Genomic DNA, 12,961 nt, shown 5'->3' with positions numbered 1-12,961 from the left:
CAACGACGGGCGTCTTCGATAAGCACCGATAAGAGCTGCGTCAAGGAATTTTCTCAGCCAAAGACTCAGACTTCATCATTACTAGCAAAACCGCCATAAACGACCACCACTTTCGCCGCATAATACACATTTTCATTATCAATCTCATATATACCAATCACGCCAATTCTTTCCTTATTCAGCATCTCCCAAGCTTCAACTTCAATTCTATCTCTCCAACCATGTCCGCCACAGACCCCGACCTCATGGACATCGTCCAAGACGTCCCCAAAACCGACACCCACAACCAACAAGACAACCAAGACGACGACCCCATCACCGCCAGCTACCAAGTCTTCCTCAACCCCGCCCTCCCCCTCGGCCGCCGCCTCCTCGTCCTCCAGCACCCCAACCGCACCGACAACACCCCGCGCCCGCCGCCCACCGAGCTGCGCCTCAAGGAGCACTCGGGCATGGTCGAGGTCGACATCCCCATGGACAACACCACGGCCTACGATCGCGAAAAGGGCTTGAAATGGGGTCGCACGCTGCAAAACTCCATGGCTGTCAAGAATGGCGGCAGCCACGGCCTGGCGGGCGGCTTTGGCGTGGGAGCCGTGCAGCAGCGCGCGCCGAGGAAGAAGGGCGATGCCGAGGAGGACAACGACCTCGATTGGAACGATGCCGTGCGACAGGGCAAGGTGCTCAGCACGCAGACTTTGGGCGGCCAGTATCCCGACACTGATGAGGTGCAATACATGGTCGGCGTCTTTCAAGGCAGTACGTCATCCTATATCCTATAAACCATACATCTATATCCTGTGACTAACATATTCTCCCAGAGGACCTCCATCTCACCCCCGTCTCCAACCTCATCCACCTCCGCCCTCAACTCCACCACCTCGACGCCACAACCCAGCAAGACCGCCAATCCTCCGCCGCCGCAGCGGCATCCTCCAAAGAAGGCGGCGCAGCACCCGCTGCTGCAGCCCGCGCCATCCACATGACCATCAAGACCGCCGCCGACGGCACAGCAGATGGTGTCTCTACGGAAACAATGGCCGACCGTCTACGCTCCGTACAGACCGAGCCCTGGCGCAAGATGCGCTACACCGACGAGAACGAGGAGACGGCATGGGAAGTCTACAACGACAGTCTGTTTCTCAGACCAAAGGCTGATCCGGCAGGAGAGCCTGCTCCTGCGCCTGAGGATCATGATCTGGAGGAGCTGGTCCCTACGCTCGGCAACAAGTGGAACGACAAGGAGTTCCTAGAATCCATTTCCGGCATCACGAAACCTGAACCGGTTCCCGTTCAGCCAGTAGAGAAAAAGCCAGAGTCTAGGGCTGTCACTGCTCCAGTTGAAGAGGCACAACAGCCACCAAGGACTACAACTGCTCGCCCTAGAGCTGGTGCGGCTGCAGCATTGGCTTCTCGAAGAGGTGGAAGGTCAAGAGCCGCGGGTGCCTAGGTTTAGAGCATCTCCTTATTTTGCATTGGATTCGGTGTTCTTGGCGTCATATTTTTTGATAATCGAGCTGTAATTTTACTATATAACAGTAGCTAGATGCTGTTTACAATTATATACAACACTCTTGACATTCTTCATCCTTATTCACACAGCCATCATCCCATCTTCTACATGCCACTGATTTTCCAAGAAAAAAAAAAAAAGCTGTATTATCCTCATAATATCAGGGATCAAGATTCGAGCTGAGAATAAAGAAAAAACCCACCATGATAAACCGCACCTCATACTACCGATCAGTCCTCCCCGAATGTAATCTCCACCGCTGCTGCCCCCCGCAACTTAATGGTATAGTAATAGTACATCTGACATGACCATAACGATAGTATCCCGCTGAATGCCCACGAAAACTAGCAACCCTTGTAACGCTACACCTTTTCACCTCTCTTCTTTTCTTTTTTTTAAATAAAACCTGAGCGACAAAGTTTCCCTCCAAAGTCGTCATGTTCGCTTTTTTCCTTTTCTTTCCCATAGCACAAGCACAGCTGCTAGTCCAATCCTTCCAACTTGCGCTACGCATTCCAGAATTTTTCAGCGTAAAATAAACATGTATTTTGTTTCGAGTCCCTTTCAAATCAAGCAGACCAATTTCAGGTCCGTTTCTTCTGTCGTTTACTGTCCCATCAGCATGTCTACATCCAGACCAATGGAATGCAGGAATAAGTTGACGCTGCTCAGCCGCTCCGCCGCCATTGTCGGAGGAAGGGTCTTTGCTAGAGAGATGGTACCAATGACACGATCTTTGACCGCAAGGACCAAGCGAGTCTGCTGGTCGTTGCTGGCACTAACACCAAGAGCTGCAAGGAGCTGCCAGACATAAACATCTGATCCGGAATTGATGCTGCCGGGGAACATGTAGGGTAGCGACACTTCCAGTCGGCTGAAGAGGGTCTCGTATGTTTGATCCCTGGAAAATAATAGGTTAGCTAACATGCAACTGAGGTAATGTCACTGTAAGTTATGACTTACCACTTCTCCCATTGTTCAGGGGCGCCGCCACCAGTCTGCTTCAGAAGCACAGCACGGCTAAGAATCAGGGTGAGCATTGAAACTCCGACCCTGGTTTTGGCAATTGCATCCACATTCAAGTTTGTAGCAATCAGGTTCAACACGCCATCCACAATGTCAAGCCCAGTATCATTAAAGAATTGCATTAGTGATGGCATGACAGTTGACATGAACAATTCAATGTTCTCTCGCATCCTTGCATTCAAAACAGTCTCGTCCTCGGACACAGCCGCTCCCTGCACGACGTCCAATTGATCGAGGTGGTAAATAATCATCGTCATAATGGTGGTCCGTTGTTCGAAGCTGAGGTGAGGGAAAATTCTGGGAATAGCCTTCTTGCCCTTTGCGCAAGACAGGAAGGCAATGAAAGGGTGAGGAACGATGACTCCGATGGGCTCGTGTACCTTTAGCTCTTCCCACAGTCGGGCATTCAAGGCCTCCAGTGCCGTGGCCCACTCTCTATGCTTCTCCTGCAGCGCTTGGTCTGCTTGGTTGGTAAGAGGAGGGGGCATGAGTCGGACGTGGTCTTCAATCATCATCAAGGTAACATAGACCTTCTCGGCATTGCGCAAGATGGTCCTGCGATCAAGGCTGCTAGCAGGGGACTTCCTTTCACTGCCAGCTCGGTGATGGTGAGCTTCGTTCTCCGCGGTACGCTTGATATTGAGTAACGGCTTTGGAGTTTTGGCATTGCTGAAAGAGATCTTGCCCAGACTACCGGCAATTACGAGCTGAGGATTCTTTGGCTTGTTCTTGGCCGCCTCAACAGCCCGCTGGACTTGCTGTTCCATTCGCTGAATGTGATTCTCAGCAGGTCTACCGTGACGGCGCATGTTACCATGACGACCACCAGTCTGGAAAAGATAGGTCTGAGCAAAATTGCTGAGAGGCTGGCTAGGGTTTTGACGCTGGCCGGCACGGATGTGGCTGTACACCTGATAATAGAAGTCTTCAGAGAGGGAGGCGTCGGAACTCTGCTCGACAGGATTGCCCGTTGCGGAAACGAGCTGCTGGAGCTGGATACGAGTGATGAAGTTCTTGTCTTGGGGAGTCATCACACCGTTATCCTTGGACAGAAGCCAAATCTTGTGGTTCCGCTTCGCCCTTTTGGTCTCTTGGTCCAAAAATGCTGCTTTTTCTTCCTCAGACATGTGAGCCAGCTGAGGATGAGCGCTCATTTGCGCCAGCTTGGAGGCAGTGCTTGGCGATTGAGAGTGCTCTTGGTCAGCAGCTGCACGAGCTGCATCGGTAGATAAACGGTTGGGGTTTTGGAGGATTTGCATGGGCTGAACTGGGGGAACGGGCTGTCGTTGAAAGTTGTTGTGTTGGTCATGCTGCCCGGGAGGGACAGGCAGCTTGGCCGCCGGGGTGGGTGTAACCTTGGCCTGTTGGCCTTGAGGTCGCTGTAAGATGGTGACAGGTTGCGCGTGGCCGTGTTGAGGGAGAGGAGATGCATGCTGAGCGGGCGGGTAGCCAGAAGGAGTATGCTGATGCGCAGCAAGCTCCGAGATAGCTGGCTGTGGCGATGGCTTTGCTTGCGCACGCATAGCCGCCTCAACTTCTTCCAAGCTCATCATCTTCCTGCCGACACTGCTGGATAGGACTGGCTGAGGCTGAGGAGCGGGTTTCGGGACAGCAGCTGCCTTGGAGGGGCCAATGCCCCAAATGCTCTGGTCGACATGCAGATCAGGGAGAGGCTCAGGTTCATTGTACTTTTCATAGCCGGTGCGAATGGGCACGGGCTCTGTATAATAAGACTGTCCATATGACTGCTCATACGACTGCTGTCCATAAGCCTGTTGAGCATATGGCTGCTGGGCGTATGCCTGGGCGGAGGCGGCAGCGGGTTGGTGCTGATGCTGGTGCTGGTGCTGGTGCTGCGAAACGCTGGCTCGTGCAGTTGGCTGCAGTCGGTTGAAGCGAAGATGTTCCTCCTCAATGGCATTTGCCACTTGGGCAGTTTGTCCAAAGAAGTCAAAGTCTTTGCCAACCTTGCCGTTGGGGGCAGCTGCGCCGCCAACCGCTCCGCCGCCAAATGTATCGTCATTGAAGGCATCATCAGCATCGTCTAGCTGATCACCAAGTCCGTCGTAGGTGTCTTCGAAATCGAGAGCATCGCCACCATCGTCATGGTGGCCAGAGAGGCCAGCAAATGGATCATGCGGTTGGGAAAAGCCTGGGGCGGCCGAATTGTGCATGTTCCGGCCACTGGTATCGAAGCCGAAGAAAGACATATTGGATGATTGTTGAGGAATTATACGTTATCGTACTAGAAAGGATATTGTTAGTTTGTGGACCTAGGGGTACGTATACATTGATCGAAACGTTGCAACAGTAGCTCAAAGATCTGCTGTATCAAACTCGGCCACCATCAACCCAAGCCTTCTAAAGAGCCATGAACCTCGTCGAGATCATATTTGCTGAGCTTCTTATGAAGTCTTTGGCATGTGGATGTCCCCGCATTTGTTTGTGTAATCTGTCGTCTTTGCGCTTGACGAGGCTGACGGGGAAGCTATCGACAAGGCTCGAATGCCCAACACAGCTCTCTTGCTCAATCGCACCCGGAGGAGCTCGTAGAGGATGCATTCTCCGATCTTGTATAGGTGTAATAATGAACAGAAAGCAACTTACCGCTAAGATAATGAAGGGATCGCGAGAACTTCAACAGCGCACAAACCTATCATGGTGTCTTCCCGCAGCAAAGCCGAGGAGGTCCAGGAGCAGAGAAGCTGCAAGCTCAAGCTCAAACTAATCAACCCGGTAGTCCCTGTTCAAAAAGTCGCCCTGTCCAATAGGGTCCTGGCGGAGGAGACTCGGAGGCGATGAAGCGAAAGCAAAGCACCTGGAGGGAAAGAAAGCCCAATTGTGCGGATTTGGTGAGGGAGACTGACGTTCGGCGCAAAACAACCCCACATGGGCAATTTGCGTCTGGCGGCGGGGACAGTCACTCGGCGAGCTGGAATCACGTGGTCTCGCTGATGGAGGGCCGCCGCCATTTTACCTATGTAGGATTACGATGCAATATACAGCAATACAGCGAAACATATATTCATGGAATTATACACACATACAGGGAGGTTGGTCGCATCGTACAGAAAAGGATATATCCACTCCGCCTATAACCAATTGATTATCTATTTCATGAGACTGATTGTACGCCAATTAGAATTGACTCCCTATACTCTGTTTGTATTTTATCCCAGTGGGCACAAATTGCCTGAAGCAATGGCTATACTGCTGAATGAACAATTCAGCTCTCTTATCACGCCACTGTTAACGAGAGAAAGAGGACTTGGGTGCATCACGCTGGGTAGTATCAATTACCACCCAGACTGTTCCATCGTCATTGATTCGGGCGCTTTTACGTCAGATGCCGATCACCCGTAGCAGCCAATCTCAGCTTCTGGTGAGATTGGGATACACTGCTTACCTTTGGGCGGCACGGCCAGTTGCTAGCAGATAAGCCTGGACAGATAGAGTCGAAAAGGAAAACAAAAGGAAAACAGTACCATTCCCTGGAATCTAGATACGAATAGTCCAATGTTATTAATAGTCGTTGATTACTGTACCTATCCAACTTCGTATCTACTTCGTAACTTGCAATGCCAAGGCGAGACCCAAAGTCTCAAATACGAGGCATCTGATGGATTGACAAGGGGGGATTTGGCGACGATCAGCACTGTAGAGCTGCGAAACAGCTGTGCGCTAGTGGTTACAGGGCAGACATGGATCAAGAAAACAAAATGATGGGAAAACACATGTCTGGCTGGCGACGTGCATGGCCATTCATTCGATACCTTGTGTGTTAGTGTTACAGGTGTCTCAGCAAAAGCAAGAGGCAATTGTATATACACACATATATAGCACCACCTCGCTCCCTTTTCACGTCTTAATGTACTGTACAAACCAATTCGTCAGCCCCCTTTGCCCTTTGCACAGCAGCTGGCTCAGCCCGCCCAGCCTTATCTTTCCCACATCCCGTCTATCCGTCTCCTGAATTACAGGCGGGGCTCCCTTCGGCCAGTGCTGGATCGAGAAGCCTTCTATTAGCAGTATATAGCGACCAGGACCACCATTCCATATGTCTGATGCCACTAAAAGACCTAAAAGATTAGCAAAGGCCATCTGTCATTTTAATCGGCCATGATGTCTACGTACGTATGTACCTTAGTGGCCAAGGGGGCTAATACCCACACACTACGATGTACTGCGATATTCCCTTCAGTGGCCAGCTGGCGCTATAATGTCTGATGATGCCAATGTACAAGATACCTCCCAGCAGCACCCGTAGACCACTAATACCACGTACCTGCAACTCCCGCTGCCACTCTAGGGCCCGGGCTCAGCTGCGTAATGCTGCGTACGCCATACCGCATCTCCTGCAGCTGCTAGCCTGCTCTAACGACTGGCTATCGTTTTTTCTCGTCCTCCCGTTTCCCTTCCCACAATTCTCGACGGATACCCGCCTCAGCCCAAACGGCGCCTCCTTTTTCATCATCTTTCGTTTCAGATTCTTCTTCTTCTTCTTCTTCTTCTTCTCATTCTCGTTTCTGCCGTCCCAGAGTCGTTTGCGTTGCGCTGCTCCGTGGCTGATCTGACCTAACCAACTACAGCTGGTGGCGACAGTCTCTCTCACAAGGCACAGCACACGAGCTTCCCTCTTGCAACGAAATCGGCCATGTGCATCTAACAGCACTTCTCCACGATTCCAGTCGCCGTCGCCAATCACCCCTGTCCCATTTGATTGTTTCTTCGATCCTTATAAACGGATCGTCTTCCTCCTTTTCGATCGTCTCCATCTCTCTTCTCGCCCTCTCGCATATCTCCCCTCCTCTTTCTCTTTCTCTTTCCTTTGGCAATCATTGCCACCCAGTCACCATCATGGCGTCTGGGAACGCGCGCTATGTGCGCTACCTGCTTATCGCATTTTTTGTATGTGGCCTTCAAGAGATGGGATTTTTTTATTGACGCATTGGCTTGCTAACCAATATGTGCAAAAAGACTCTTTTAATTTTCTATTTCGTCAGCAATTCCAAGTACGAGGGAGTCGACATCAGCAAAGGCACATTTGCACCGGGCTCCAACCAACAACAGTCCCACGATGCGGCCAAGGACACCAAGCCCAAGCCGCAAAAGGCTCTGACCGGCGATGCTAAAGACTTCCCTCTTGCCATGACACCAAACGACCCCGGATTCGACGATCTCGTCAGCCTCGCCCCTGGCCCTCGAATGAATGCCACCTTCGTCACTCTTGCCCGAAATAGCGATGTCTGGGAGATTGCTCGCTCCATCCGTCAGGTCGAGGACCGCTTCAACCGACGATACAACTACGATTGGGTCTTTTTGAACGACAAGCCCTTTGATGCTACATTCAAGAAGGTTACCACTTCTCTCGTTTCCGGCAAGACTTTCTATGGCGAGATCCCCAAGGAGCACTGGTCGTTCCCTGAGTGGATTGACCAGGACAAGGCCAAAAAGGTTCGCGAGGACATGGCTGAGCGCAAGATCATCTACGGCGATTCAATTCCCTACCGTCACATGTGCCGCTTCGAGTCTGGCTTCTTCTTCCGCCAGCCATTGATGATGAACTACGAATACTACTGGCGAGTGGAGCCCTCCGTCGAGCTCTACTGCGACATCCACTACGACCCCTTCCGTCTGATGGCCGAGCAAGGCAAGAAGTACAGCTTCGTTCTCAGTCTGTACGAGTACCCGGCTACTATCCCTACTCTATGGGAGAGCACCAAGAAGTTCATCAAAAACCACCCCGAGCACATTGCCGCCGACAACACGATGAAGTTCCTGAGTGACGACAATGGTGAAAACTACAACAACTGCCATTTCGTAAGCACTCCCCTCCCCTGCACAGCTTGAGCTTAAAATGACTAACCGAAAATGGCAGTGGTCCAACTTTGAGATTGGCAGCTTGGAGTGGCTGCGCAGCAAGCAATACATTGATTATTTCGAGTCTCTGGACAAGGACGGTGGTTTCTTCTATGAGCGCTGGGGAGATGCCCCAGTCCACTCCATTGCTGCAGGTCTCATGCTCAACAAGAGCGAAATCCACTTCTTCAACGACATTGCTTACTGGCATGTCCCCTTCACACACTGCCCCACTGGAGAGAAGACGAGACTCGACCTGCGCTGCCACTGTGACCCCAAGGAGAACTTTGACTGGAAGGGCTACTCTTGTAAGGCTCCTGCTGATACCCTCAATGACATTTATGAGCATGACTAACTCTCTTTTCAAGGCACATCCAAGTTCTTCGAGGCGAACGGCATGGAGAAGCCCGAGGGCTGGGAAAACCAACAGGATTAGAGAAAAAGCAAAAATTATTCATGCTTGGCCATTCATCAAGCTTTCAATGACATGGGCCAAATTCAACTTGTTTTTATTCGGTATACTTGGGTTTAATTCGCAGGCGGTGCCGGCATATTTTAAGCAGCTTGAAACGGATAAAATAGGAGGCAACGAAAAAAGAAAAAAGGGAAATGAATTGTTTTTATACTGTCGGGGGAAAGGATTATAAAGGGGCGTCTGACTGGCTTGACACGATTTGGACAATCATTGCTCATGTAAATATATAGTGAAATTCGAAGAAATGCGGATGTATGTTTTGATGTGAAACATATACTCAGTTCCTTTTTAACGTGAAATGTACGATTGACTTTTTAAACGTGAAATATATGATTGATAGTATTGCTTTTGATGGTATTGTACAGTTCTCATCCGTCTTGTTCTATGGTTGTTTATACAGTGTCTAACCAATATTCTGCTCAGCTCCAGCAGGTAAAAAAAGAGACATTCGTCTTGATTGTTTCGCTTGAATTCTCCTTAACCCACGGTAGCCTTCTTGGGCTTCTTGGTACCGTATTTACTCCTGCTCGTCGTTCTGCTCGCAACACCACCCTAACGCCCAAAATGTCAGTAAAACAATTAAATCTCAAAGGGAAATAATGAAGCATACCAGATCCAATGCTCCTCTAACCAAGTGATATCTCACACCGGGACAATCCTGCGCTCTTCCTCCTCTCACAAGCACCACACTGTGCTGCTGGATGTTATGTCCCTCACCAGGGATATACGCCGTAACAACCGCACCAGACGAGAGCTTCACACGGGCCGTCTTTCGTTCTCCAGAGTTGGGCTTCTTTGGCCTCACAACACCGACACGCAGACAGACACCCTTGAGAGCCGGGCAGTGCGTGTTGGACAGCGCGGGGGAGACGGCGTGGCGTGCTCGCTTGCCCTTTCGAATGCCGCGCAGGACTTGGTTGAGGGTGGCTTGAGGGGCGGGAGTCGTTGAGAAGGCGGCGGCAGCGGTGCGGAATGGCGAGAGGATTGATGATGATTGAGGTTGGAGGAGTCGAGAGATGGGCGATATTGAGGCTGATGGGGCGGCTGTGAGGGATTGCCGGATGGCCGGGGAGAAGAAACTGCGGAGGATTGAGGCGACCATGGTGGGCAACGCAATTGGACTGTCGTGAACAGTCCTGACGTTATGCGATGCTGCGATAGATAGTCGCTCTATATCAATATCTCAAGGCCCATCACCAAATCTTCTAACAAGGCAAGTGGGCTGGCCGAGAGAACAGTCACGTGATATCAAAATTCTCGGAGCCGCAGATCTGCCGCCTTCCGAACTCGAGCTGCTCTCTGGACGGACTTTTCTCTCCAGCATGTGATAGTAAAGACCCCGCCATAGATAGGAGCTCCCCATCTCCGGCTAAATCCCGGCTTCCCTTCCCTCGGAATCTCCCCACGTAATCAGTCAATTATCTGCCTTTGTTTCTTACTGTATTTTTTTCGTTTCGGCCCCGCAGGACCAGGCCGGCGGTCCAAGGTCCAGCGGTAAAATGGTTACCCTCGGCTTGATGTGACACTCCACCGGGATAAGAACGCCTGGGGTAGGAAACAAAAGTGTGAAAGACCGACGACAGACCAAGGCTAAGAAATAAAGGGATTGAATTGTGATCCTCCATTTTTTACTCTTCTTCTTCATTTATTTTTTCTCTCTTCGCGCGGTTCTGCTTCTTTGTTACAGCTCGGCTTCTCTTTGTCTTCCGCTTAGAGCTCCTTCACAAGCTACAACATCATGTCATCATCATTTACACGAGCTCTCCGCCCTGCTCTCAGCAGTGGCCGGACCCTCGCCCAGCGAGCCGCAGCTGGCATTGCCCGTCCAGCCATCCGAAGCAATGTGTAAGAACTCATTCAACACAATCTATACATCTACATCTATACAACATCACAGCTAACATGGCCTCAACAGCCCCCTCCGTCACCTCTCCACCACAATCGCCAGACAATCCCCCATCGACATCTCCGACATCCCCCCCACGCCAATCACCCACCTCTCCGAAATCGAAGCCGCCATGACCGAGTCCGTCTCCAAATTCGCCACAGACGTCGTCCTCCCCAAGGCCCGCGAGATGGACGAGGCCGAGGCCATGGACCCCGCCCTGGTCGAGCAGCTCTTTGAGCAGGGCCTCATGGGCATCGAGATCCCCGAGGACTACGGCGGCGCAGGCATGAACTTTACCTCGGCCATCATCGCCATCGAGGAGCTCGCCCGCGCTGATCCCAGTGTAAGTGTCATGGTCGATGTGCACAACACGCTGTGCAACACCGCCATCATGAAATGGGGCTCCGAGCACGTCAAGCGCACCTACTTGCCCCGTCTGGCCACCGACACCGTCGCCTCCTTCTGCCTGTCTGAGCCCGTGTCTGGTTCAGACGCCTTCGCCATGGCCGCCCGCGCCACCGAGACCGCCGACGGCTTCGTCCTCAACGGCTCCAAGATGTGGATCACAAACTCCATGGAGGCCGGCGTCTTCCTCGTCTTTGCCAACCTCGACCCGTCCAAGGGCTACAAGGGCATCACCGCCTTCATCGTCGAGAAGGGCACCGAGGGCTTCTCCATCGCCAAGAAGGAGAAGAAGCTCGGCATCCGCGCCAGCAGCACCTGCGTGCTCAACTTTGACGATGTCCACATCCCCAAGGAGAACATCCTCGGTGAGCGCGGCCAGGGTTACAAGTACGCCATCAGCATCCTCAACGAGGGCCGTATCGGTATTGCCGCCCAGATGACCGGTCTCGCTCTCGGTGCCTGGGAGAACGCCGTCAAGTACTGCTGGAACGACCGCAAGCAGTTCGGCTCTCTCATCGGTGAGTTCCAGGGCATGCAGCACCAGTTCGCTCAGGCCTACACCGAGATTGCCGCCGCTCGTGCTCTGGTCTTCAACGCTGCTCGCAAGAAGGAGGCCGGCGAGGACTTCATCAGGGATGCTGCCATGGCCAAGCTGTACGCTTCTCAGGTTGCCGGCCGTGTAAGTGGCCTTGGCGTTGAGTGGATGGGCGGCATGGGTTTCGTCCGTGAGGGTCTCGCCGAGAAGTTCTTCCGTGACAGCAAGATTGGTGCCATTTACGAGGGAACCAGCAACATTCAGTAAGTTTTCCTTTTTAGCATGAAAAAGATTTTGTAAGATTACATGAGGCTAACATGAGATACAGGCTCAACACCATTGCCAAGCTGCTGCAAAAGGAGTACACCAACTAAAAGAACGGCAAAAACTAATGATGAGAAAAGAAATAAATGAATAAAAAAAAGTAATAAAAGATAGAACGAGAAGGGGTCCTCTATTTTGTAAATATCCTCATATAGATGCCACTCTTACTTTGTACTGTGCAAATATAGCGTCCATTCTCTATACACTCTTTCGAGTTATTTTAAGGGTCCTTGCAGTATTAATTTGGGTATATTCGCACTACCTACTAGGTTGTTCTAATGTCAGGAAACTAGAACCTACACAGTCAAGTTCTGCTGCAATCTAAACATGAGGTAGCTGTAAGCCCCTTTTGGAATAATATCACCTCTGCCAATGCAGAGATGCTTGATTGCGGAGGTGGTTATTTGGTATAAGAGAACAGCAGGAAGAAGAATAGATAAAAGATGGCGTAAATAAAAGGAAAAGGGGGTAGTGACAGGCTCTAAAGCAGTATCAGGAGCTTAAACGTAAAGAAAATATTATAATAGCAGTACTAGATATGTTAATTTAATGTTATATAGAATAAGGATAACACACACACACACACATATATATATATATCTAGCACTGAAAGAAGCTTTCCTAGTCACTTTCGTCAGCGCATGTTGTATAGGAATTATTCTATTCCTGCATTAAGACTTACCTATCTTGAAAAGAAAACACTAAGGATTCCAAGGCCGAAAGAGATGAATGGTTCTGGAACTTGCTGGGTCCACGTATGTACAAGATGCCAAATATGAGATGGTAAAGTGATGGGTAGTTTGTTCGCTCAGATATAACTTTGCAAGCCAGTTGAAAAGTATAATAAGGCGAAGAAACATAAGCAGGAAGCTCTGTTGACTTGCCCATATTTATAGTTATGACAAGTCAAAGGCTGTGGCTCTTAATTGTGCAGCT

The 12,961-nt window shown here is 50.8% G+C and overlaps 5 protein-coding genes across 5 annotated transcripts; 3 read left to right on the top strand and 2 right to left on the bottom strand.

Annotated features, from left to right (window-relative positions):
- The first annotated feature begins 70 nt into the window (after window positions 1-70).
- On the top strand, window positions 71-1,785 carry GGI43DRAFT_309842 (Sin-like protein conserved region-domain-containing protein). The gene is made up of 2 exons (XM_083201675.1): window positions 71-759; window positions 822-1,785. Exons 1-2 carry the CDS (start codon window positions 222-224, stop codon window positions 1,448-1,450), a joined length of 1,167 nt encoding a protein of 388 aa, XP_083062586.1. The 5' UTR covers window positions 71-221; the 3' UTR covers window positions 1,451-1,785.
- A 334-nt stretch (window positions 1,786-2,119) lies between these two features.
- Window positions 2,120-4,749, bottom strand: GGI43DRAFT_421529 (topoisomerase II-associated protein PAT1; the record flags this gene model as incomplete). Its single annotated transcript, XM_083207968.1, has 2 exons — window positions 2,120-2,414; window positions 2,477-4,749. The coding sequence occupies 2 exons, from the start codon at window positions 4,747-4,749 to the stop codon at window positions 2,120-2,122; spliced, it is 2,568 nt and encodes an 855-aa protein (XP_083062585.1).
- Window positions 4,750-7,030: 2,281 nt separating this feature from the next.
- On the top strand, window positions 7,031-9,143 carry GGI43DRAFT_399519 (nucleotide-diphospho-sugar transferase). Its single transcript, XM_083205349.1, has 4 exons — window positions 7,031-7,447; window positions 7,517-8,359; window positions 8,418-8,706; window positions 8,767-9,143. The coding sequence occupies exons 1-4, from the start codon at window positions 7,397-7,399 to the stop codon at window positions 8,832-8,834; spliced, it is 1,251 nt and encodes a 416-aa protein (XP_083062584.1). The 5' UTR covers window positions 7,031-7,396; the 3' UTR covers window positions 8,835-9,143.
- A 41-nt stretch (window positions 9,144-9,184) lies between these two features.
- Window positions 9,185-10,080, bottom strand: GGI43DRAFT_399517 (mitochondrial 37S ribosomal protein uS12m). The gene is made up of 2 exons (XM_083205348.1): window positions 9,484-10,080; window positions 9,185-9,425 (listed from the first exon to the last, which is right to left on the bottom strand). Exons 1-2 carry the CDS (start codon window positions 9,973-9,975, stop codon window positions 9,351-9,353), a joined length of 567 nt encoding a protein of 188 aa, XP_083062583.1. The 5' UTR covers window positions 9,976-10,080; the 3' UTR covers window positions 9,185-9,350.
- A 144-nt stretch (window positions 10,081-10,224) lies between these two features.
- GGI43DRAFT_399516 (acyl-CoA dehydrogenase) lies at window positions 10,225-12,228 on the top strand. The gene is made up of 3 exons (XM_083205347.1): window positions 10,225-10,718; window positions 10,789-11,964; window positions 12,030-12,228. Exons 1-3 carry the CDS (start codon window positions 10,612-10,614, stop codon window positions 12,073-12,075), a joined length of 1,329 nt encoding a protein of 442 aa, XP_083062582.1. The 5' UTR covers window positions 10,225-10,611; the 3' UTR covers window positions 12,076-12,228.
- The last annotated feature ends 733 nt before the right edge of the window (window positions 12,229-12,961 follow it).

Source organism: Trichoderma evansii (assembly GCF_050947405.1).
Source record: "Trichoderma evansii strain SZMC 28006 chromosome Unknown GGI43scaffold_5, whole genome shotgun sequence".
Lineage (NCBI taxonomy): Eukaryota > Fungi > Ascomycota > Sordariomycetes > Hypocreales > Hypocreaceae > Trichoderma > Trichoderma evansii.
The sequence above is the reverse complement of the archived record's forward strand: the minus strand, read 5'-3'. Positions and strand labels throughout refer to the sequence as shown.